The sequence below is a fragment of the Enhydra lutris genome, unplaced genomic scaffold, assembly GCF_002288905.1.
Source record: "Enhydra lutris kenyoni isolate GAN:26980312 unplaced genomic scaffold, ASM228890v2 scaffoldscaffold35, whole genome shotgun sequence".
Lineage (NCBI taxonomy): Eukaryota > Metazoa > Chordata > Mammalia > Carnivora > Mustelidae > Enhydra > Enhydra lutris.
The window spans coordinates 1,401,506-1,427,640 of record NW_019154119.1 but is presented as its reverse complement, the minus strand read 5'-3'; the positions used below and the strand labels follow the sequence as shown (position 1 = coordinate 1,427,640).

At 53.6% G+C, this 26,135-nt stretch overlaps 1 protein-coding gene across 1 annotated transcript in view; it reads right to left on the bottom strand.

The window, feature by feature from the left end:
• LOC111154055 (polypeptide N-acetylgalactosaminyltransferase 14-like) overlaps positions 1 to 26,135 on the bottom strand; it is a 75,626-nt gene that overhangs the window by 20,031 nt on the left and 29,460 nt on the right. The window contains exons 4-10 of the mRNA XM_022513416.1: positions 22,868 to 22,966; positions 15,336 to 15,403; positions 14,125 to 14,190; positions 13,854 to 13,975; positions 6,263 to 6,350; positions 5,473 to 5,557; positions 2,706 to 2,809 (exon numbers count right to left, since the gene is read on the bottom strand). Coding sequence (XP_022369124.1) covers positions 2,706 to 2,809; positions 5,473 to 5,557; positions 6,263 to 6,350; positions 13,854 to 13,975; positions 14,125 to 14,190; positions 15,336 to 15,403; positions 22,868 to 22,966 — 632 coding nt within the window. The remainder of the gene's footprint in view (positions 1 to 2,705; positions 2,810 to 5,472; positions 5,558 to 6,262; positions 6,351 to 13,853; positions 13,976 to 14,124; positions 14,191 to 15,335; positions 15,404 to 22,867; positions 22,967 to 26,135) is intronic.

The window sequence follows — 26,135 nt, the reverse complement described above, 5'->3', positions numbered from 1 at the left end:
GTACCCTGGCCAGCTCAGGACAGGGGACATGGCGCGGGCAGCGGTGGGCATTGAGGTGGCTACTGTTATCCCTAAGTCCACACATAGAAATGCACCAATAGAAACTCTTCCTTTTAATGATCTTTTAAGTTCTCAGCACTCCTGGGCCTGGAAGCTCTGTTATTATTTCGCAATGAACACATGGGACTTGAGCAGAGATCATCACATTGGTCCGTAACACTGTACTTCATGCCATGTGGGACAATCACGTTGCACCCAGGTCTCCTGCCGAACAAGCACTAGCCACAGGCCCACCGTGGTCACCCAGGGCCATAGACCGCAAAGGCCGAGGGGGTGTCCTTAACTTCCCATACTCCATACGGAACAGGACAAGCCACAGCTGCGGTGGTTGCCTGGTCTGGGAAGAGGGAGGGAAGGGGATTTCAGATTGCGCTCTCTGGCCCAGTGGGAGGCTGGCTTTGAGGGGAACAGAACAGTCCTGGGGATGGAGAGAGGAGTGCACGTGAATGACACCGGGGCTCTCAGGATGTGGTGAGCTGGGAGGTGCAGAAGGCCCCCTGCCATCCCCTGGAGAACTCTTTCCCTCAGTATCATCTCTCCTCTGAAGGTGAACCAATGCTCCCCAGTCCCAGCAAACCCCCGATCATCACTCCATCCTGACGGGCTCTTCCAAATCCCCACGTTCATGCCCTCAGGTGCCTACCTATGCTCCCCGGCAGAGCTGGACTGCCCCACATGATGTACGTACTATCAGAAAAGCACTGCATCTTCTGACATACCAAATGCTAAAAAAAAAAAAAAAAAAAAAAAAAAAAAGTCCAAAAATGGCTTTCAAAGCGCTAGGAGCGGGCTATAACATAACGGAATGTTGTGATGGGAGAAAAAGTGTCTCCTGGGATAACCGTCTGCAATGCTTTTTCCTGGTTTAAAAAATTCTGTGATGGACTGTAAAATGCTTCTTCCACAGCTTCTCAGAAGCCCCTCCTGCGTTCCTCATTCAAATCAGCACTTGGGAGCGTCAGACGACTGGCAGGCAACAGCTGAGGTTGCCCCTGGACAGGCGCAGGTGCGCGTCCACACCGCCATCCACAGAAGGGACTGGCAGGCTGGACCAGAACGGGCCATCATGAAAAATAACGTGCCGCCTGAATCCCAAAGTGACTGCCACATGGAGGAAAGGTCACACTCACTCCCTCTGCAAGGTTGAGGGAGGCTGTGTCAGCCCTACCAGACACAGGCTAGCGTGAGATGGGCTAGAAGCATTTTCTAACAATTCAACACACAAATTCGCAACGACTCAGTGTGCCGAACTGTGAAGCGGTGAACGCTATTGTCATAAATGGCACTGGAGCAGAAACGAGAGGACTGCTGTCTATCAAACGGGCTGCAGGAAGGAGTCACTTGACGGCGGGAGGAAAGGCCAGAGCACATCGCTACGGATCACGAGAGGGAAGGACAAGGCCCTATCGGGCCCCAGGTTCTCCTGGGCCTGTGCAGGCAGCGCTGATCTTCAACCTGTAACCGATTTCCCTGTTACGTTCCAGGACTGGGTGCCAGACAGGGGAATCAGTTTGGTTTCGGGGGCTTGGGCTTTTTTTTTTTTTTCCTGCTTGTTTGCTGAGCTTCTAATCTGGGTCCCCGAATGGTACTTGTCTGATGGATTTCTCTACACTGCCCAGTTTGGGAGAACAGATGCTGTGGGTCAGGCTGGCAGCCATAAATTTCTGGAAAATAACTCTTAGTGACTGAGGAAGAAAGCCATAAAATACTCCGGAGGCAGGGACAGGAGAAAACAATGGCAGAGGACGATGCATGGGATTACTGCTGAACGCCAGACAGGGCCCACGGATCATCCGTTCTCGGGGCCGTGCCACCGCCTGGGGACCCGTGCCGAACAGTGCCCGGTGACACACCTGCCTCTTGCTGTCCTCCTCGGTGCTTCATTCAACAAGTAGTTATAGAAGCCTCCTTCATGGGGGCACTGTTAGAAGCCCCGGAGATGGCTGGGAACAAAACAGAGCTGAATCCCGGCCCGAGGCAGGCTTGAGCTTGGAGCACTGAACTCGGGGATTTGAGGGTAGGTGCCTGGGGGTGAAAAGGATTGATGGCGACCCCTGTAACATTTGGTAAACATCTGTTGGCTGCCCCGTGCACACAGTACTCAGCAGCGGGTTAATGAAGAGGGTCTGGGGTAGTCGCTACGGAAGTCTGGGAGCGTCTGGCCCTTATCTCAGTGAAAGAGGAAGGGGTGAGGGTGGAAGGGGGCACGGGTTCCCAAACCACAGTGGTATAGAGCTCATTCTGCAGCCCCAGGAGAGAGAGAAGTCTGGGACCCCCCCCCAAGGAGCTCATAACATTGAGCTACCCTACAGCCGCCGAAGCTGCTTCTTCGGGTTGTTGTAAAAATCCGTGGAGCTAGGTCTGTCAAACTCCCAGCCCCGTCCTGGCATGACCAATGTTCCTTCCCTTTCCCTGCTCCCAGCTGGCCTGTTGTCAACTTGCCCCTGATGGTCTTCCTGGGGAGGCTTTCCCCCTGGAGAAATGCCCCGTTACCTCCAGCTTCCCAGCAACCACTCCTCTCATGCCCCACCTGGCCTTGCCCCCAAGGAGTGACCTACTGCCCTCCTTAGGCCCTCATCTCAGATGCCTGTGGGCCCAGGACACAAAGATGCCACTGGCCCCTGGATGCAGAGACAGTGACTCACCAAAATTCTCTCCACCCCAGATGTCCATGTCCGTGTCGTACTTCCCCAGGTAATTGAACCAGGATTTGTCCATCACGAAGAGCCCTCCAGCTATGATGGGAGTCCTGTGCATTCAGAAGGGAAAGAGAAAGTTATGGGAGAGCAGAGAGGGATCACCATCCCAGTCATCTGCCCCACCAGGCAGAACCCCACACGCTTCTCTCTCCACTGCTTTTCCACTTTACAAGGGTCAATGTGTTACCTAAAACAAGAACAGACTCCTGGGTTTTTCCTTTTGATTTTAAAACTCCTGACCTCACAGACAGGCTCATTTTCTCATCAGCATGCCTTCTGTAGAGGGCCAGAACTTGCTCAGAAGCCCACTGTTCTGAGGGCCCGGGGATCCTCTGCCGGAATCTCCTATAGGCTCTGCCCAGCGTGGCTCTCTTTGGGGGCTCCACTGTTGGGAGCCCAGGCAGAGGAGGAGGACTGAGGCAGCACCCATTAATGGCACACCCATGTTTTGAGATTGGGCTCTCTCCCTTTTCTTCCCCCCTTAACTCTCAGTGAGGGGTTATGTCACCCTAAAATAATATATTCGGGTCCTAACCCCCAGTACCTCGGAATGTGGCCTTATTTGGGGAGAAAGTCTCTATAGAGGTAATCAAGTTAAAATGAGGTTATCAGGGTGGACCCCAACCCCACGTGCCTAGTGTCCTTACACAAAGGAAACGTGGAGCCAGAGAGACAGACTTGCACAGAGAGCACATAATGGGAAGAGACACAGAGAAGATGGCCATCTGAAAGTCAAGGAGGGGGCGGCTGGGTGGCTCAGTGGGTTAAACATCCAACTCTTGGTTTTGGTTCGGGTCATGATCTCAGGGTCCTGGGATCTAGTCCTGCATCAGGCTCGCCACTTATCAGGGAATCCACTTCTCCTCCCTCTCGCCCTCTGCCCTTCCCCCACGCTCCTATAGTCTCTCTAAAATAAATAAATAATTCTTTAAAAAGAAAAAAAAAAAAAGAAGAAGAAAGCAAGCCAAGGAAAGAGGCCGGCATAGCCCTCAGAAGGAAACAACCCCATCGACACCTTGATTCTGTGGTTCTAGCCTCCGGACCTGCAGGACGGTATGTTTCTTCCGAGAAGCCGCTTCGTGGGTGACATGTTGCTACAGCCCCAACAAACTAGCACACCCTCACCTTCGTCTTCTTCCTTGGGGTCCTGCCCCCACCTCCCCTGCCCCTGGCCACTGAGAGAGAAGCCAGAGAAGCCACTCGGAAAGCAAAGTCCTGCTGAGGAAGGCAGGCGAGCCCAGCAGAGTCCAACCAGATAACCCAGTGAGCACCAGGACTTGTATCTAGAAGGATCAACAGCGGGGAAAGGCAGATGAGCCCGCAGGGACCTGGCCCCTCATCTAGTAGGGCCAGAGAGTTTTCTCCCATGTCAGGTAGTTGATGGATAGCAGGTCAAGAAACCTGGTCTCCCAGGGCCACGACCCCCGGGCGTTCCCTGGACTGAGCCTGGGAAACACTCGCTCTCTGATGAGAGAGATATTCCCACAAGAACAGAAGCTGCCCTGAGACACCCACACACTGGGCCACAGAAGGTAAGTTGCACCAGCACAGCTGCCCTTGTCCTTGACTTGGCTGGCTGCCCCATCGGGGGCCGCCCACAGGGGGTAACTGAGAAGCTGCCCCACGTGGTAAAGAGGTTCAGAAGTAGAAGCCACTAGCCAGCATGCTGTCTGGCTCCAATCTCCCTCTTGGCACCGCTCCAGCTCATGAAGGCTGGGAAGGGGGAAGGGGCCGGCAGGTGGGTGAGACATTGGTCCCCGGCGAAGTCTTCCTAGCCATACACATTTGTCGGAAGCGTCAGCATTTGGCTCTTCCGAGCTCCTTGCTTCCCATCTGACTTAAGCTGATTCAGTGCAAATGATCCAACATTTACCACATGGCAGGTCCGAAGATAGAGAGATGCCCACGAAGAATCTGGGGCATCCCTAAGTCACTGGCCAGAGAAAGTGCACCCTAGGGGCCTTTTGCATACGTCTCCAAGCACTTTGGACCCCCGACACCCCACCTGAGGCCCACAAGGGTCAGTGTGGAGATCCACGGTTCTGGGGTAGGTGCGCCCATCTTTGGTAGGAACATACAGACCATACGCCCTAGAAGCTGAGAACCCAGGCTCCCGCACAGGGTGGACATCATGCTCCCGTCTACCCCGGTCCTCTGAGAGGCCCCAAACCCATGTGCTGCGAGCCTCCTATGTGAAGGGAGAATGCAGACCAGGAGAAAGCATCCGCGGCTCTGCTGAAGAACCCAGAGTCAATGCGACATCCTGTCTTTGCATGGGGCCGAGCGCAGATGTGGGTGTTACTAAGCAGCAGGAGCTGGCAGTAAGTGAACTGACCTTCTTTGGCTGAATCCTGACATCCAAGACCTAGCAGTCCTGCTCTGGCCTGAACAAACCATCTTCCCCTCGTCAGAGGCTCAAGCAGGACCACCTGGGACCCTCCAGCATTTAATGGGAAGCCTAAGTACATGGTAGCACATGTATGGGAGGACCACACTGAGCAGCTCCTTAGTACGGGTCTTACCAGGCCTCTGTCCCCTTAGAAGTCTCCTTGAAGACAGAAACTCCTAAAGTAAGGGTAAAGGAGGGCTGGCCTGCCAAAGGTTCTTTTGGTCTCTTCCCAATCTTTTGAGCGTCTAATATGAAATGCCTGCTGTACGATGTGGCAGAGAGAAGGACCCAGTGGTGATGCTACCCACCCCTGACCTGACTTACCTTATGGGCTCAGCAGGGTCCAGACGCCGAGCCTTCTGCTCTGGGGAGAGTTGCTCCCATTGGAAGTGGAGGCTCCAGTCAAACCCTAGAACAACACCCACTCAGCTGATGTGCACAACACATCCCTTTTCTAGAAGCTTGTGAACACATCCAGGGAAGGTGGGCCTGGAGACAGCAGGTCTCACCCAGGCTCATCAGCAAGGAGGCAGTTGGGTGTCCCTCTCACAGTTTCTTTCTACTTCTTATTCCCTCTCTGAGCCTTCCCTGCTTGGCACGGTGAGGGGATAAAGGGCAGATGATAGAGTCAGGTTCAACAGAACCCAAGGGGGACAGGACAGACAGTCATGGGTGCGGCCCTTGGTCAGGAGTCTTGGGAAGGTGCGAGCAGGTTTTTATGGGGCTGAGTCATCTCAGATCGGTCTTGGGGGACCAGCACTAGGTCCTGAGCACAACCATGGTGGGTCTCAGAGAGTGTGTGGTGCCCAAGACTGTGGTGCCGGAACAGGTGAGGCCCCACCTAAGCCAGGATGTCCTTGCCTTCCCTCCTCATCCCAGGGTGAGCCCACATCGGAGCCAGAGCTCTGGGGTCTGGATGCGTCCTGCACGGGACCTGGGCCGTTGCATTCATAGTCTCAGTGGTTAAGGCTACTGTTGGGCTACTGACATTACAGGACACAGGGCTGGACGTTCCAGACAAACAACTAGAGACCTCTCCCCATTCTTCCCCTAGAAAGATCTGACCGGGGTAGTGGTGGTTCCTTGCTGGGGAGAAGGCGTTGGTCCCACTCACCCCCTCTGAGCTCCGTGGCGGACTCGATGTAGTTGAAGTTGTCCAAGCTGATGATGTCAATCACAGGGCACACCACCCGCGTGTAGTCCTGGAAGACAGCAGACTCTGGGCTCAGTCTGGGGTGTCAAGGAGCCAGGCCAGGTGTCAGCGGGCATGGAAGGGCCCTGCCCTCATAATGCCAAGCTGGTTTTGTGGCTTGACCAAGCACTTCTATCTTTGGATCTCAATTTTCTCATCTATAACATAGAGCACTGGAGACTGTGACTGCCCTGGTTCTAATGCCTAAAATGCTAAAAACCTTTCTCTGACTTCTGGTGGCTTCCTCAGCCCCAAAAGCCATCGGAGCATGGTAGGGACCCAGCAAGGGCCAAAGAGTGAGGACACTGAGGAAGGGGAAGGCAGGAAGAAGGGGGCTTTAGAAGTCAGCCACCATTGGTGGGCTCCAAGGAGGCAGAAGCCACAGGCAGCCCGGAAGGTGACCTCAGTCTGTAGTTGCATGAAGCAAAGCCGCACCCGCACAGGAAGAACACCTTGGAATTTCCAAATATTTTAATCTGATGCGTATGTTTCTAGGCAGGTGAGATATAGCATCTCTGGAGACTCTGTCCTTCAGATGTCATCTGTGGTCCTCACTGATCTATGCCTCCAGCCCTGACTTACACCCCCTTGCTCCCAGACTTGGAGGGACTAGGCCACTGGCCCCTTCCATGGGGATTTCACATGGACTTTCAGTGACAGCTTCCTTATCTTCTCTCCAAACGTGCTCCTTTCCCTTGGGTTGCCTGTTTCTGCTAACAGAACAATCACGCAGCCCTCTTCTTCCCAGCGCAAAGAAGCTTTGCCTCTGCCCATCACCCTGATCAGTCCTGCCAATTCGAACTCCGGAACTACTCTTCTGAGCGTGGCGTGCTTCTCCTTTTCCCTCACACCTGGTGGACCGTGGTGGACTCCTGACCTCAGCTCACCCTCTTCCCTTTGGTGGCCGGGGAAGTTGTCATTTGGTTGGGAAAATCTCACTCTGTGGCTCAGTTGCTAAGACCCTGAATTGCCCAGAAGATAGGGCTCACGCTCCTTAGCCTGGCATGCGGGACCATCCACAAAGAGCCTGTATCTCACTCTGCAGCCTCCTCACCTGCTGCATCCCATAGACTATCCTGTCCACAGGCATCAAAGCCACCCAGAAAATGTTTTCAAAATATGCAAGACATATTCGCCAGTGCCTGGGGGCTGTCAGGGCATTGCATGGGTTTCTAAAGTCTTCCCCGCTCTGGGTGAACGGCTGGTACCTGGCTCACAGGAGGAGGGATGGGGAGCAGTGGGAAGGCCACCCCACAGCCAACCAGGAACCAGACAGGCCAGGAGTACCGGCAGGTGTGGGCAAGTCAGGCAGGGCCTCTTTTGCAGCCTTCCGCACTCCCCACCTCCCCCCCGACCCCCTGCCCCCATTCCCATCCCTGGCACGGGTGCAAGCCTTTGCTTCTCCTTACAGCCATTTCATTTCCTGGTTCAATCTCTCTCCCGAATGAGGCTGTCCTCTTATTTTAAACTCAGACTCACCAGGTGCCTGCTTTTATGTTCACAGACTTCGTCTGGCCCTCGGCTTCCACATGTGACTCATCCTGACAGTGACAAGGTACCTCAGAAGCCGAGTGGCCCGTGTGGAAAGAAATGCTCATTTTCAATGCATTGCTTCTACCTCAGGGACATGCACAGATGCTTCTTCTGCAGCCAGCATGACACCTGCCCAGGTGCCTCCGCTCTCCGGGCTCTCCTTGGGCAGTGTCACCTTGCGCCTGTGTGTGCATGCGTGTGTGCGTGTGTGTGCGCGTGCACGTTCAGCCATCCACACTCATTCCCACCCATAGACATGATCCCAAAGACACTCCTGGGACTTGAATTCTGACACGTTCTCACAAGTTCAGAGACCAAACTTCTGTGAGTCGGACATAGTTCTCATTTTGCCTTTGCTTGTTGAGTTTCGGGGTCTCTGTAGCTTTACGAAGTCTTTATGGGGAGGCTCATATGGTCAAGGATTCACCTTGCCCACAGGTATGCTTGGCCCTTGCCCGGCTTCTGGGCAGTAACTTCTGAGCCCTCAGAACGTCCTGCCTCTGTTTACCTGCGTGCCTTGGGATATACCAGACAGTCTATGCTAACAGTGTGACTTAGGCTAAGGGCCTTGGTCTGCGTGCGACCAGCTCACCCTGACCTCTGGAGGCGCGTGGAGACCATGGGTGGGGAGTCAGCCATAATTCTATGACTGATCCCCAAAACAAACACAAAGCCCAGACTCCAAGGCTTCGGTGGGTTTCCCTGTTTCTCAGTGACCTGTACGTGTTCTACACCATTGCTGGGAGAAGGAAGTGCTGTCTGTCCAACACCACCGAGGGCAGTCCACCGGAAGCTCACGTCTGGAACTTTCTCTGTGTGCCTTTCCCTGCTGCGGAGTCTCACCTGCATCCGTTTTGCTATACTAAACAGCAATCAGGACTAGAACAGCCTCGCTAAGTTCCAAGTCCTTCTAGTGAATTACTAAACCTGAGGGTGGTCTCAGGTTTAGTAACTGCAATCCTGGTTTTTTAATTTCTCCTCAATATTTGGAAACCGAAATATGAAATAAAATGCCGGTTGCTTACCTCTGGCCACAACCTTTCCGGGAAGCCGCCCAGGGACTCAGCCTCTGGGGTGCATGGGCTTTGGTACCCTCTCCCTATAGGTTCTGAGGGCTTTTGCCCTTCTCTTATCCCTGCTACAGCTCATGTGTGGTGTCTGCTTGAGTCATGGAGACCAGAGAGGTGATGAGGGACCTTTGGGGCTAAGAGCTGTGTGGAGACACGACCTTCAAAAGATGCTGTACAAGGCTGTATGCCAAGATACAAACCTCTCTGAGGGACCTAGGGGGTCATTCCTGCTCGGTCCGCCTGTGTAGCCCTCAGAACCAGCCCTCAGCCTGCTGGGCGCGGGTGATCCTCTGGCACTGGCTGAAGAGGCTGAAGAGGACACAGGTCAAAGGCTGGCAGCAGAGTGGGCAGGTCGGTTCCTGCTGAGAAAGATGGCCTCTCCTCCTACAGGTTCTGGGATAGAGGGACTCTCCATAAAGATACCCAGACCCACCACAGGTCCCTGCTTGTGTGCTCCAGGAAGCTGGTCTCCAAGGCTAGGCCCACAGGTAGGTGTAATCAGGCAGCTGGACGAACCCCTGACAGACCCAGAATTGTACCCCTTCTTCCTCCTTCCACAACACAAATCAGAGCCCAGGCCCCAACCCTGCCCCATGGACAGGAGCCCAGCAATGACAGAGACTGAAGGCACCACCCAATGGCCATCAGTGCTCCCTACGGTACACCTCTCCTTCTTCCACTCATTCATATAATTAAAACCATATTGGGAACAGACCCTGAAAACATTCCGAGAGATGGCCACTTGGCGGGCTCAGCTGGTGAAGCATCCAACTCTCGATTTCGGCTCAGGTCATAACCTCAGGGTCGTGAGATCGAGCCCCATGTCAGGCTCTGCACTGGGTGTGGAGCCTGCTTAAGATTCTCTCTCTCCCTCTCCCTCTGCCCCTTGCCACCCCTCTAAAAAAACAGTAAATAATAATAATAATAATAATTAAAAACAAAACCTGCTAGAGAGATAGATCATCACTCATTTGATCAACCAGCTTTACAGAACACTTCTTATAGTTTAGGAATTGTGACAGGTACAAAGATAAATAAGGCCTCACAGTCTAGGGAGATGGGGAACAGGGGACAGAGGATTACGATGGGGCCTCTAAGGCAGCCGGGAGGGATGGGTGCAGGAGAAGGAGGGGTCCTCAAGGAGGTGACAGGAGACCTGGGTTCTTGTCCTGACTCTGCCGTCTAGAATCCATGTCACCTTAAACACACCAGCACACACTATAAAGCAAAGACAAATTATTATTTGAAAAACTATCTTGCCTTCCTCACAGGGCTTTTGGATGGAACAAGGGAGGGAGGCGTGTGAAAGACTTTGAAACATATGTAAGCCATTATTTATATAAATTTACCAAATGTTACAGGGACTGAAATTTCTCAAAATCACTTTTTCCAACCAAAGAAATATGGAGATGAGGAGCGGGGGGGAAAGAGGCCTCTGTTAAAAAAAATTAAAACCAACCTGGTGCTTGTTTCAAGTATCATCAAGTAACTGAAGGGAAGAAACAGGACGTCGAGAGGGTTCCGTACGGGCAAGACCAGCTGAGGACAGCTTCTGACAGCCCAAACCCAGCACTTTCTTATCTCTTTCTATTTTTGAAAATCCCAAACTCCAATTACAGCTTAAAATTTCCACTTCCACTTACAAGACAAATCACGTTTTACTCTGAGACAAGACAAAAAGACGCGTGTTAACACGGGCTGACACACGCCCACATCCCTGTCCTGAAGGGGAAGTCTCAGCTGAATGTTCCATCAACAGGAGTCAGCGTCTGGTAAAAACCTCTGCAGCCCACAGAGGCTGCTGTGGCCCCTGCAAGGGGCAGGGTCCGACCACAGCCCCAAGTCTGTCCAACCAGTCCTCTGCTACCAAAGCTTTAGGTCAGACAGTGGTGGGGACCGGGGAGGGTGAGCCCTATTGTGGAGCCAAATGCCTCCCACAGGAGCACTGGACTGCGAGGAGCGCTCACACGGAGGAAGGAGAAGATGCAAGCTTCATTAAGGCTGTCCGAGGAAAGCAAGGTCCCCTAACATATCCTGCAGGGCCACATCAGCCTGGGGGGTGGGGGGCAGGCGTCCTAAAGGTCAAACCTTGAACTGCCACGTGACCCCACCATACCGCTCATTGGTATGGACCCCAAGGGACTGGGAGCAGGTACTTAAACTTACATACTAATGTTCACAGCAGTGCTATTCACAAGAGTAAAAAGGTGGAAACAACCCAAAATGTCTATTAGCAGAGGAATGCGTAAACAAACTGTGGTATTCGGGCAGTAATTTCTGCGACATCAGACAACTTCTTTCTAGATACGTCTCCTGAGGCCAGGGAAACAAAAGCCAAAATAAACTGCTGGAATTACATCAAAATAAAAAAGCTTCTGCACAGGGAAGGAAACAATCAACCAAACTAAAATACAAGCCACTGAATGAGAGAATACATTTGCAAACCACCTATCTGATAGTTAGTCTCCAAAAATAATAAAGAACTTACAAAACTCGACACCAAAAACAAAACAAAAAAACCCCATCAATTAAAAAATGGGCAGAAGACCCAAGCAGACACTTCTCCAAAGAAGACATCCGAATGGCCAACAGACACGTGAAAAGATGCTCATCGTCACTCATCATCGGGCAAATGCAAATCAAAACCACAATGAGATACAATTCCACAGCTGTGAGAATGGCTACAATCAACAAGGCAAGGAGCAACTGTTGGAGAGGATGTGGAGAAGGAGGAAGACTCGTGCACCGTGGGTGGGAATGCGAGCTGGTGCAGCCCCTCTGGGAAACAGTATGGAGGTTCCTCGAAAAGCTAAAAATGGAGCTGCCCTACAATCAGTCATCACACCACCATGTATTTACGCCCCCAAATACGGAAACGCTAATTCAAAGGGATATATGTACCCCTATGTTTATTGCAGCATTATCTACAATAGCCAAACTGTGGAAGCAGCCCAAGGGGCCACCAACTGATGAATGGATAAAGAAGATGTGGGAGAGAGGGGGAAGGAGGGAGGGAGGGAGAGAGAGAGAGAGAGAGAGAGATCCAGTGGAATAGTACTCAGCCACAAAAAAGATGAAACCTTGCCATTTGCAACATCACGGATGGATCCAGAGGGTATAACGCTAAGTGAAATAAGTCAGTCAGAGAAAGACAAATGCTGTGTGATTTCACTCACATGTAGAATTTAAAAAATAAAACAAATGAGCAAAGGGAGGAAAAAGGAGAGAGAGAGAAACCGAGACAGAACTTTAGCTGCTGGGAACAAACTGATGGCCACTAGAGGGGAGGTGGGTGGGTGGGGGATGGGTGGCACAGGGGAAGGGGATTTGGAGCACACCTATTGGGATGAGCAATAGATAAATTGTTGAGTCACCATATGGTACACCTGAAACTAATAGAACACTATGGTAACAATACTCGAATTAAAAAAATTAACAATGTGGTATATACCGTGATGTTGTGATACAAGACGAAATCTCCATGTGGTCTTTGTTTGTGGTTCATCAAACAAGAGCTTCTGAAACCTTTGGGATTTCGTGAGTGGAGGGGTGACGGGGCATCTGTGTGATCCACGGCAATCCTCTCTCACCAGACCTGAGTTTATGCTAATGAGGCAACTGTTCTGGGGTGGGGGGCATGGACCAACCACGTGACAGAGGGCTGGCACTTTCCGCCCCACCCCCAGTGCCCCTCCCCTCTGGGACACAGAGAGGGGAAGATCTGGAAGGGGCTCCAGGGCCCTTCAACTACATGGTCTGTTCCTAATCTATTTCTCAATGCAGACCTCTTCACCTGGATTGTGGAAGAAGGAGGGGAAGAGAGGATTTTCCTAAAGGGCACTAAGTGTCCCTCTCAATCTCAGGGCAGGTGATCCTGTGTGATCACGTCTGGGCCCCCGTGTGAGAGCTCTGCTCACACACCGAGGTTCTCTCACCAGAACGAACAGAGTTGGGAAGGATTTCCCACTTCTCTGAGTGGTTCACACACAGGGATTCTTTGGTCAACACTGTCATTTTGAGGGGCGGGGAGGGGCAGGGGAAGCAGGGTAGCTGCCGCAGAGAGCCAGGAGGAAATCACCACGCCTCAGGGCAGACGGTGTGGGGGCTCTGGTGTGCGTGGTGCCCGTCAGGAAAAATCAGCCCAAGTTACACCACTCCCCCCACGCCATGGCCTCATTTGCGAAATGGGTATCTGAAAAATACCCAGCCTCGTACTTCACAGAGCAGCCGCGGGAGTCAGAAATGCAGGGAGGACAGCAACAGCCCAAATGCTAGGCTCCTACAACACAGTGCCTTCTGTAGATCAGGACAGGGGTGGACGGTCTTTGTGGAAGATCGAACGAATGGGGAACATTAAGGTTTTTTTCACTTTCAAAAGTAGCGACTGAGAATGGAGAGAGGAAGCATGCAGAATTTCGGAGCAATTTAAGGGCAGGCAGAGGCCAGGAGCTCAGGTTTCTCAGCATCCCGTCCACCTGCCTCGGCCTCCAGGCAAGGGTGATGCATGGGTGGAGGGAAGACAGAAGCCTCGGGAACTGGGGGACAAGAATCAGTTAACTCCGCTGCCTCCTTGTCACAAAAGGCACATATCAGGGCTCCCTTTCTGGAATATTCTATTGTCTGCACCCAAGAAGCTGCAGGCGTCACGTATCAGCAGCTGCCATTAGCCCCACTCACAGGCCTGCCGCGGGTGACAGCATGAAACGGAAACACGTCCCCAACTTTGCCCCACCACTGCCCACTGTGTGACCGTGGATCTCAGTGTCTTCATCTATATAACATGGGGCCAGCGATGAGTCTCATGCCCCTCCCAGAGGGCCTGGGAGGGAGCGGCATATGTGAAGTACGGGCTTGAGAGAGCCTAGGGAAGGTGGGGACACAGCCCCTGACCCTCAGTCTGCCCCACTCACCTCTTTGACTCTGTGCAGCAGCGGCTGGAGCCAGTCCCTGTTCACCTCGCAGTGGCTGTCTAGGAAAGTCAGAGTGGTGCCCTTGGCCACATTAGCACCCCGGATCCGGGACCGGACCAGACCTGTGGTAGGGACAAACAGGCATGTGGATGCCCCATCCTCTGTCTTCCAGAGAGTTCATGGAGGAGCAACAGGACAGCCCCCTCATGCTGAACACAGGTGGATGCACCCCCCCAACCCCCCCCACTCACACCCCTCTACACAGACCCACCTTGTCGCTCGCTATTGCGTATGCACTTCACCTTGGGCAACTTGATGAGCTGTAAGCAGTCCTCAGCTGTGAAGACAGAAGGTTATGTGGTGTGAGCATCCCAGGACTCGCTGGAGTGATGTGAACCCGAAGATTAGGCAAGGCAGCCCAGCCTGCCGTCCCTGTTCCCAACCACAGAGCCCCGTCCCAACGCCAGCATGGTTGTGGGTTTTGGATGAGGCTGACCCAACACTTCTATCCATATGCAATGTGGCCCACTCTGTGCAAAGTGACCACAAGGGGCCCTCTTTGGAGCAGGTCAGTCACACAGCAGCACCTGTGTGCTTACTAGGAAGCACTTCCTGACGGGGACACCTGGTATGGTATGGTCACCTGGAGAGCCTTTTCCTTTTCCATAGACCATTAAAAATATGAGACCAGAGTCCTGCTCACTCTAGTGGGGTCTAGCAAAAACTGCTGGGAGACCACACAATGGATGAGATGAATGTTGGAGTTTCCTTTTTGATTATGCACTTCCGATACTGGAGACCTTATCTGTTGAGTGGTCTGTCCACTGTGCCCCATCACACAGAGCTGGACTAACTCTCCCCATTCAGGGGAATGTGTCAGGATGGGCAGGAGGAGACCCTATCTTAGGTATCACCCCAGATCTGTCTCTGCCTTGTCTCCTTACCCCATCCCTTGCTGGATTTATCAACCCTGGGATGCCACCATGTTGGTTTCACTTCACTGGTCTACCAGCCTTAGCCCCTCTCCCGTGGAGCCCACCCAGCTCTTCATGGGAATGAAAGGAGAGGGTATTTCTGGCTGTGATCAGGCTAGCAGATGATCACAGATACAAGTCAGAAACTCTAGCAATAACAATTGCTCTGGGTTCTGGGTCCTAGGGTCAATCCTCCAAAGGTGTCCCTGTCCAGAAATGTAGGTTGGGTGACAATGACACACATACACACACACACACCAACCCAATCAAGGATCAACTAAATCTACTGCATATGTCCTCAAAGACTCGCAACCGGGAATCCAAGACATTGTTTTTAAAATGCAAGGTTCGTCTCCCTCCTGAGCCCCTGATGGACACTCAAAGTCTTCCACACGTGCTGTAAACCCAGGCTTTCCTCCCTCCCCGGAGAACCAGTGGCCTGGCCTCTGCCTGTTACGCAGGAACAGAAACCTTCACCTACAGAGCAAGGGGGCGAAGATATACTTACGGTCATTGCTGAAGTCATCCACTAATATGATCTCCTGGATCAGATTCATTGGCGTGCGGTTTAACACGCTGCGAGGCAGAGGAGGGAGAGAATTATGACGTCTAGCAGCAAACGCCTGTATTAACCAAGCTTTACCTAGACACCATTGTATTTGAGGAATGAAAACTCAGGGCAGCCCAAAGGGCTCACGCAGTCACACGGCTCACCTGTGAGCCCCTGGGACACGACCCTGCCTCCTGCTAGTGAGTGCGGCCGCGGGTGCCCCATGCCAAGGCAGGAACCCAGGAGTCATCCTCAGTGACTGCCCTCCCCCGCCACCACCCCAAACCCTGTACCGGGTCAGTGACCGAGACCTGCTCGTCTATGAGAGAAGGTCACTCAAACCACTTCCACCTCGTCCACCTTTGCCACGGTCAACTTCTGCCCCATTTTTTGCAGCAGCCTTGACCTGACTGGGCGGTCCTCGCAGGGCCTCTGGAGTGAGCCTTTGAAGGCTCGATCGGATGGCTCATTGTGAGACTTCCCTCACTAACGCAGACAGACCAGCAGACAGAGCCTGCACAGTGGCTCTACAACACCCCTGCCCAAACCCTCAGCATGCTCGCTCTTCACCATGTGGCCATGGCCCCCATTGGCAGCCTCCTCACGCCCAGAACCCTCGTCTGGTGGCATCCTGCTTGTTCCTAATGGGGACCCCTGTCTCCCTCGAAGCCGTGGTCTGCAATGCCCCTCCTGTGCCACAAGGACCCGTTCACTGCACCCCTCCCCCACAGCCACCTGCTACTTAGCGAGCACTGACTCTTTCCTCTTCCCGAGGCCTTCATCGTGCCCGACGCTGAGGGCTGGTTTGCTAGCCCTACGGGATGGTCGTGTCCCTGGGGGCAGGGTCCCTGTCGGGACTCTCTGTGCTGCCAGAGGCCAGCCCAGAGCCGTGGCCCGTCATTCCCTCCAGGGACGTGTAGTGCCCACCTCCTATGCGCTCAGCACTGGGTCCACGAGGAACAAAGGGGATGTCCTCTCTGCCTGCCAGCAGCCCACTGTCTAGGAGCTCCTTCTTACAAGCTGTGTGATCTGGGGCTAGTTACTGTTCTGTGTAGCAAGAAGCCCCATCTGTAAAACAGGGATAAGAATATCTGTACCTACCTCACCGGACTGTTGGGAGAATTGGAGAGAGACTGTTTCTAGAGGATTCAGCACCATGTCTGGCTCGAAGTGGCAATTACTGCTATTTTGGGGTAGTAGGAATGAATGATCTCGGGATTGACTTCATGTGCTGGCCTGGGCTATGGATCGGGACTCCCAGGGCGAGGCTGGGTTTCCATGTTCCTTTGGGATCTCCCAAAGGGGGCTGTAACCCACTTCCAAAACCCCCCAGACTGTACAGCTCCTCAGACAACTTCTGGGGCCACACCACTTACGGTGGGGTGCCCATGGTCCTGCACGGGTCGGAAAGGGGTTCACATGGTGCTGCTGGCGGAGGCGCTGTGAGTTCCCTCAGGAGGGCAGATCCGAGCCCTGTTTCTGGTGAGCCTCCCTGTCTAAGCAGGGTGCAGAGACTCTCCAGGAGGAGAACTTTGCCTGGAGGTACTTTTATTTATGAAGCCTTAATTCTCACCATGGCAACTAGTATAAGGTGGGAGAGGAACCCTGACTCCAAGCCCTGAGCTCTGCTGTTGGGAGGTGGGGACAGGGAGGGGCAGGCGGTGGTGGGGGGAGACCCTCACCACTTGGGATCAATTGAGAGACCCAAAGAAAACACACACCGACCCAATAACCAGTCTTGTAATCAGACAGGGAAGGGGGATGGGGAGGGAGGCAGCAAGAGAGGGAAAACCTGCTTGAAGAATAGCCTCTAATGAGGTTTGATTAAGGCTGCAGCTTCTGCGTGCGATTCCCCCCAAATCCCCGCCGGCTCTTTGAAATTCAAGAGTTCTCTTCTGTGAACATCAAAAGGTAAATCGTGTGCAGCTCCGTGCTGGTTGAACTGAGAGATGATTAGCGAATAAAAAATGTCCAGGTTTTAAAAAAGAAAACAACCCAGAAATCGTCAGCACTAAGTGCTAATTAGACCATTTCCTGGTAACACCTGGCTTGTTTTTGCTCCTCTAATCAGAGCAATTGGAGTGAGAGCGGGGGGCTCCAGGAACATGGGTCTGGACCGGGAGGGCCTGCGAAAGGCAGGTGTTCTGGGCTCCTGGGGTGGCTGGAGGAAGAAGGTCAAGTGTAGTCCAGGGGAGCTGACCTGGCCCCATATGGTCCTCCCCAGGGCTCTCCTTCTGCACATCCACTGCCACTCCCACCACCCCGCCCCTGGTTGCTCTGTGCTCCCCCTCCCAACGTTGCTGTCCCCAGTCTGTCCGCCAGGACGCTTCACTAGCCCCTCTGCCACGGAGCCAAACCTCCCTTTCCTCCAGCTTTGGATAAGCCTCTCTCTCCCAGGACTGCTCCATGCCCTTTCTCGACAGCCTCAGCTGGGGAGTAAGTGCTCGCCTCACTGGCGTACCCGGGGCCCACTCTGCCTGGGAACTGTTCTAGAACGGGGCCTCCCTTGCCACAGCTCACTTCTCTGCCAGAGGGGGGCTGTGTAGCCAGCACCCACCTTCACCTTCCGCTTGGCTGCCGCCGTGCCTGTGCGGCAGGGCCCACACGGAGCCTCCCGGGGTGGGGGGCGGCGGGCATGGCCGTGTGAGCAGCGTGGGAGGCCGGGCGGTCCGCCATCCCGAACAAGACGCCAGGCTGCTCCTAGCCTTCGTTTTCATCTGTAATTACATTTTCCTTGTAAAGGCAGGCGATATTAATACTTGACCTACTTCACAGGCTTTTGTGCATCTGGAATGAGGAAATGTATTTGAAATTGCTTTGTGAACTCTGAGGTGCTCTACGCGGGCTGGGTTTATCAACTGCTCCATAAATACCAGCGGAATGAAGACCTGGGGCCCGGCTGGCAGTTGAGTTTGGGCGCTCTGCAGCTCGGATGACTTGGGGTCAAGTACTCTACCCACGCCGGCTCGAGAGCATCAGTGACGAGGTGCTTAGGTACTTAGCTACTGAACCTACAACACCCGACTTCCTCAGCTGCGTGGAAGGTGCTGAGCACTGAGCTTGGCCCCGCAGCTGCTTTCAGAATCTGGGTATGGATAATAAGGAAGATTCTGGTTCTCAAACGGTGATCCCAGGGCCAGCAGCCTCTACGTCACCTGGGGACTCGTTAGAAAGGCAAGTGATTGGGCCCCACTCTGGACTTACTGAGTTAGAATCTGGAGGATGGGACGCTCCAGGGCTTTCTGATGTGGGCTCCGGCCGGAGAGCCACACAAGGCGGCTGCCTACCCAGGCTGGAGAGCCATCATGACACCTGCTGTGACTTGCACAGGCTCCCTCTGTGCCACATGCTGCGTCAAGGACTTTACCCACCTGAACTCACTCTTCCCCATCACCATGTGAGGCAGTTATCAGTAGCTCTCGTCTTATAAAAAGGAAACTGGGCAGAGAGGTCAAGGAGCTTGTCCAGGGTCACATGGTGGGTAGCAGAGCAGGCAAATCTGGCTCTAGGGTCCCATTTCTTATCCACCTTAATCTAAGACATTGCTCCTTGAAATCCAGGGTAGTTTCACAAAACAGCAATGGTTAAAGAGATTTGGGATATAAAGAGATCAATTGCACAAGCTCTTGAGCGCCCCTGGGGGTGGGTAGGGGTGAAGGATGCCGGGAAAGGAAGGGGACAGCCCTGGGTCTCACATATACACAGGGACCCCCTGCAGTACCAGACAAGATAAACTGTTCCTCAGGGCTTATCTTCTCTTTGTTTAAGGAAAGAAGTACCCTCGTTGATCTGGGTTGTGACTCTTTCCCTCCCCGTCAGCATCCCCATCAGGCTTCTGCTGGCTCTGAGTGCCACCATGTGTGCCCTTCCAGCCCCCAGTCCCACAGCTAACTCAGGAGCTCAACGGGCAAGAGGGCTCGGGCAGGGATGAACAGAGGGACGAAGGCTTGGCCAAGTGCTGGGGGAAGGGAGGGGAAGAGAGGGTACATTCAGTCCTACCCTTGAGCGTCTTTTTGTGAGAGCCTGGCAGCAAAGTCATCAGAATTCTGGAACATGAATGATGGAGGATCTTAGAGAATACCCTTGCACTGGGGACAACAGGAGAGGAAGTGATCCTCATTCAGTCCCATCTCAGGGCCACTGATTTATTTGTGCCTTGGGATAGGGAGTGTAAGAACGGTAGAGAATCCCAAGGAAATAATACCTGCCATGGAAATTTCTAGAAGTCATCTTCCTCGCTTCCCCCGCTAAAATTCTCCTTTACCCTGCTTAGGATAGAAAAGCCTGTCTGTTCACACACAGGTCCTCCCTTCATTCTGAGGTTTTCGTGTATCATGCTTGGATCAGAGACGGGGCGCCTGGTTTATATCAGAAGTTCCTCAGAGGCGGGAAATAGATCCATGGGCTCTCCTGGCAAAGCACCCAGTTTGGTGTATGGCCTGGGACTTCCTGGGGGCCTTCTGAAAAGTATGGTGTTGATGGGCCTCAAGCCCCCTTTCAGAACATAGTGTACCAGGCCTCAGGGAAGCCCCCATCAGGCCAGCGGACAGAGTCGCTGGGGCTGCGCCCTTAGCTGTCCCTCCCCCCACTCCCCAGGGAGTCCAAAACCCGAGTCTTGGCTCCCGTGCCTCCTAGCCCAGTGGCCCGGGGTCTCCATTCACCTCACGCACCCCTGACTTCACAGGTTCCAGATGGGACTGCAGTTGAAGTGAGAAGAAATGTGTTCTGGAGACCATAAAGCTCAGCATACATTTAAAGTATTAATAACATTATTATAATACATCATTATTACAATTATAAGGAGATGGAGGAGTAGCGGGAGAAGGGAAAGTACGTTATAGAGCTGGAAAGGATGAGTCTATGGGCAGCAGCTGAAGTGACCCTGTATGGGAAATATGGGGGGGTGTTGGGAGCCCCATGGGGTCTTTGAACACCCCCAAATGTCCCAAGGTAATGTCTTCTTTTGGGAAGTGTGATAGAACTGCAAACACTGGAAATGTGAAAGGTATTTTTAGCCCCGCCCTTACGGATGGTGTCAGTGACCTACACAATGTCACACGGCTAGGAGGTGGCAAAGGAAGGACTGAACCCCAGGGACCCACAGTCTATTTTCTTTTGAAAGCCCAGTCGCTGTGCAGATACAGACATAGCTAATGTCTGCTAACCACAGTGGTCAGTCCCTTAGCTGACTAAACCCAAAGCAACTCCATGTGGTAGCTATGGTCATGATTCCCATTTCCCTGACTAGGCAACTGAGTCACAGGGAACTTAGAGATGAATAAGATGTAGTCCCTGCCCTAAAGGAGCTCCCTGAAGATGACATCTGGGAAAAATGCCTTAAGTGTTAGAGTTGAGATGGGCAGTAAAGACCCCAGAAGAAGGCCCTAAATGTGTGTGTATATGTGTGTGTGTTTGTGTTGAGGGGCTGGAGGTGTCTGGTGTCAGAGGACTCCTGCAAGGAAGAAGGGAGGCCAGCCCAGAAGGCAAGGAGCCTCTCTCTGATCCTATAGTGTCCTCATGGAAACATCTGGCATACATGCCCAGACATGACCTTGTGGAACAACCACCATGGTGGGAAAGGCAGAGGCTGCCCTAAGTCTGTTCTAGAAACTCTACCTCATGCCCAGGCAGACCATGACGGCAGTGGGGCTGTGGTCTGGCATTTTGTCAAAGCAATCAGCTCTGACAGTGCACCTGCTCACCCTGCCCGGCCCAGGAACCACGCTCTCCCCACACCAGAAAAGACCCAGGTAAATCGGAGGTCCCCAGACCCCTGCCCCTACACACACCTGCTCAGGTTTACAAATCCGAAAGGTACTTTATTCGTCTACCGCGAGGCTCATGGTGACTCCTGACAGTGACTCAGGACATCTTCTTGTTAAGATCTGAAGGCTTTTTGGGAAATCAGGTGCGGATCTCTGGACTGGTGGGGTGAATGCAGCAGGTAGGACAGACAGGGCAAGTAGCTGGCAGAAGGAATGAGCCAGCCAGCTGCCAGGGACATCTGGGCAGCAGACAGAGCTGCCCCTGTGGACAGGGGGAAACAATGTGCATTCGGGCAGGCCCATCCCTGCATTTCCATGGGATGCATGGACACTGCATAGAGGACGTTCATTGTAAGTGACAGGTGGTCCCCAAGACTTGGTGCCCGCCATCAGGGTGAGCCTACTACTGACTCCCTCCCACCACCTGGAGCTTCCCTGTCTGCCCCCCCGCCAGGAACAGGAAAGTGTGGCTTCGTGATGGAAATGACGAGAGTTTTTGCCTTGCTTGACTGTACTCTCTAGGCCCTCCCTCCCTGTAGGATCAGCGACCCTGTGCTGTGCTGCCTACCAGACAGGGATGGGCTCATGCGGGCCGTGTGTCCTAGGGGCATGGAGGTATGCATGTGCTCTGTCCCAGGGTCAGCCCCAATACCAGGGCTGCTGAACACCACCCGGAGACCAGCCTGGCCCTTGGAGAATGCTGAGAAGAACTGAGGTCAGAGAGCAAGGGTTTGAACCCAGCTTCGCCACCATTGCTGAGCAACAGGAGGCTTTGATTTAGTGTCTCTGAGCCTCAGTTTTCTCAGCTGTAGACTGGGTACAGCAGCAGCCTCACACCTCCCCAGCTGAGAGCATGAGCCCAGGCATGTCTACACACCAGGGGCCTCCCGACTAATGGTCACCATTGCCACCATCTGAGATGCCAATGCAGCCCAAGACCCAAAAGAGGAAAGGGGGACAGATGGAGGGAGGGGAAGAGGGGTATGGGAGCTCCAGAGTTACAGAAGGACATGGTATGCAGAAGGGGAGCCAAAACAACGAGGGCCAAGCCCCCAGGGCCCCGACTGTGTTCTGAGGAGAGTTCTACTGGGAGCTGGTGCTGGGACGTTTGCATGTCTCAGACTCATGCAGGCCACGGGCCAAAGGAAGGATGCACCTGTTAGAGCAAGAGTGGGGTCCAGACTCAGGACTGAGGGCGGGTGGAGAGGCAGAGTGGGGCTGGGGCTGGAACAGAAGGGAGATGGCCGGGAAAGCAAAGGTCAGTCACTGCCCTCGGGCTGCTCTGATGCGTACCACGGCTCCTGGCCACGTGCGAAGCTGTGGTGAGGTGGGTGCTGGGAGAGGCGGCACTTGGCAGACGCAAGTTCTAATCCCAGCCCAATGCTGGGGTTGGGTATGGACTCCGCCTCGCCAGCCTCCACAACCTTGGCAGCTGTGGGAGTTAGAACTCATTCCAGAGGTAGTCTAGTACCACAGTCAAGGGCGAGAGCTCCAGGTTCTCTGTGGCTACCAGTGACAGGCGAGCTGGAGAGCACCACGGGCCTCTGTCTCTCCCCTATGAAACGGTACGCGCTGCCCCCACAGGAGTGCGGGGAGTGACGGAATGGATGCATGAGTGTCAGACAATGTGGGCATGGAGTCAGAAATGCCCGATGTTTTTCCGGCAGGGCCATTCCCCCTCCTGAGGGAGGGGCCTGGCGGGGCCAAGGAGGAGGGTCATCTTACCTGCGGATGGTTCTGAGCAAGGTGGAGCGGGCCTCGTTGTGGAAGGTGATGATGATGCTGGTGGGGGGGAGGTCAGCGCAGTAGACCAGCAGGGTGCATCTGGGGGAGGAAAGGCATGAGGACACATAAGGCCTTGGGGGGCAAAGCAGATCTAAATGGCTGGAACCAAGGGCACTGCGGCAGTCCCCAGTACAGACAGAGGCCTGGCGTCTGGGGGGACCACCCCAGCTGCACAGCACGGGTGAAGACCCCAGGGCAGGGAAAGCCCAGAATGACTGAAGCTAAATTGCCCACCTCCACAGGGAAACCTGGGCTTGGATCCAAGTTAAGTTAGCATACAGAACATAAACGTGGGACCAGTTCATGCACAGGGGCTCCTAGTGGCCACACCAAGCCTCCCCCAAGTCTTGGGCTCTGCTCCCTGGTCTGTGTCCATCCAAGTCGACAGAGGCTTCACCGTGTCCTGGGCCAGCAGCTCCAGCCCATCTCCCCCATGCTGACTCCTGACCTCCTGCCACACAGGCGGAAATCTGGCAAGTTTAACCAGGCAGAGCCCTAACACCCTGGCACAGACAATAAAACTCCATCTTGAAAAAGCTTTCATTTCCACGTGTCCAGGATCATTTCGTGTGACAATTACATCTGGGGTAATTTCAATTTAATACCTCGCTGCAAGGGAAAATTGTAGCCCGCAGCCCGAAAATTACTATAATAATGAAAATAAACCCGCCAAGTGATGCTGGCGCCACCAGGGACTATCCCTGGGTAAGTGCTTCCTCCTGTTTCCAGCTCTTCCAGGGGCTGTCCAATTACACGGAGTGGTATTAAACGAGGAAGTAAATAACAGACATTTGGGGAGTCAAATGTTTCTTCTCTTCATTTTCTAATTTTGTCCTCGGCTCAGGGCTTTGAGTTTGGGGGTCTGGAGATCCAAGGCTGGACTTCCAGGGCCCCGGGAGCTGGCTGATACCATTGGCAAAGCAGTGTATGCAAATGTGTGGGTTGTTTGTGGTTTGGTTTTGTTTTTCTCTGGGAAGATGATTCATACTTTTCACTGGATTCTCAAAGAAGTCTGTGGCTGAAAACACTTTGTCTCAATCCTAGGCCAACGAGCCTGACGTTCCTTTGGCCTCCCTGAGACTTGAACACGTTCCTCCAAAAGCAAACACTGAACAGGAGAATTTGCGCAGAGAAAGCGGGGCCCTCGTGCTCAGGGCCTGAGCACAGCTGGGCTTGGGTCACCTGCCAGGAGCCAAGAATTAGGAAAGGAAGGCCCCAGGGGAAAAGATAGTGGAAAGTTCAGTCATGACCTTCAGGCCTTCCCCGTCCGCGCTCTCCCAACCCGCCAAAGACAAGGCCTCACCACATCATGTGAGCTCCGTCTACTAAGAAAACCCTCCAGAATCCACTCCTGTTCTGTTGTTCGCATGGGCCCGGCTCCCAGAGCCCTCACTCCTCTCAGGGATCCCTGGGGCAACCTACTGACTGGGCTTCCTGCCTCCACCCTCTGCCCCTGCCACTCACATCCTGTCTACAACACAGCTCTGTGCAGGCCTTCCTCTGGCCAGAAGCCCTCAGTGGCTCCTGATGCAGAAGGTCCAAACTCCCTATTACAGCCCCCTGAGACCTCCCTCGGTGGCAGCATTTGCTGCTAGAACTCTCCTTTACTACTCATCCTAGGACTTCTGCATGGAGCAGCGTCCTTCCTCCTTTCTCCACCTAATGAGCTCCTACTCATCCTTCAAGATCCAGAGCAAATGTCCCTCCTGCTGTGAAGGCCTTCCCCATCTTCCCCACATAAGCAATGACCTGTCCTTTGTGCTTCTGTAATTCTGTACAGATCTCTTTTCTAGAACTTTTGGAAATGGGACAGTCTTCCGCACCTGAATATGAGTTCTAGGGAACTAGTCCCCTATCTCTAGGGAAGGACGCTTGTCTCTCTCCACATCCCCCAAACAAGAGTTCAGCATACTAGATGCCCATTCATGGGGAGAGGAAGAAGGAGATTTGGGAAATGCATTCCTAGCTCAGCTCTGACTTAAGAACTGATGGTTTTTGAAGGTGTGGCCACCAGCATCCCTGAAGGTGTCCAGCAAATCTCATCTACTGGTCCTCATGCCTTGCTTTATTCTGTCCCTCACTGAATCGGGGCTAGCTCCCACGACCAACAGAATATGATGGAAGTGACCGTGGGTGACACCTCCAAGGCCAGAAACAGTGCAGGCTCTGCTTTGGCCACCTGGAGGGAAACCAGCTGTCAAGGACATGCAAGCAGACCCGTGGAGAGATACTCATGCGTGAGAGAACAGAGGCCTCTTGCCCCCGCCGCCACCAACTTGCCAGCTGCGTGAATGAGCCACCCTAGGAGGGAGTCCCCCAACACTAGCCCAGCCAGCAGATGACAGAAGTCCCAGTGGCTCCACGCCGGACCTCCCAGAACTCCGGACCCACAAATACTATGAAGATAAGCAACAATTCCTGTGGTTTTAAGCTACTAAGTTTGGGCGGTGATTTATATGCATTTGCTAACTATTATCAAACGGGAAGGAAAACGCTTGGACATGGCCCCCAGGGAGAAGAGATCTTGAACTTGCCTATCTTCATATAGAGACCTGAGTTTAAATTAGGATCAATGAGGGAGAAGGGCGGGAGGCTAGTTGAGATGGACTTGGTTGGTGGGATGGGGAGGGAGGCCCTCAGCTGCTGTGCTACAGGGTCCGTGAGGGTGTGGAGGGAGTTGGGAGACCCAGGCAGCGGGGGAGGCAGCAGTGAGCATGGTGAGTGCTGAAAGAAAGAAGGTGGATGTCAGGGAGACGAGGGGTGATCATCTGTCTTTTCCAGGAAGGTAATAAAGCTGAGAGCTTTGCAGGACCTCCTCGTCTCTGTCAGAGAGGGGACAAAAAGAAAGACTGACCCGAGTGACTCCCAAGACCACGACTGGCAGGGTTGGGCCAAGGCTCAGGTGCTGGCACTACCTTGGGGATGGCCAAGGGACCCCAAGCCCCAGCCTTGGTGATGGAAGTTCTTTAGGGCAAGTTGGTGCGGGAGGGTGGTAGTGGGAGCCGCTCAGAGAGCCTCCGGGGACAGAGGCTATTTCTCCTGCCTTGGCCAATGCAGCTGAGAGAGGCAGGCGTGTAAATGCACAAGGGCCCAGCAGCATGCGCACATGGGCGCCTGCAGACCAGAGAGGCAGACATGACGCCACCTGGGCTGCTGAAGTCTTCACGGACAAGGAAGTGCTGGATGAAGTAGGGATGGACAGAGAGAA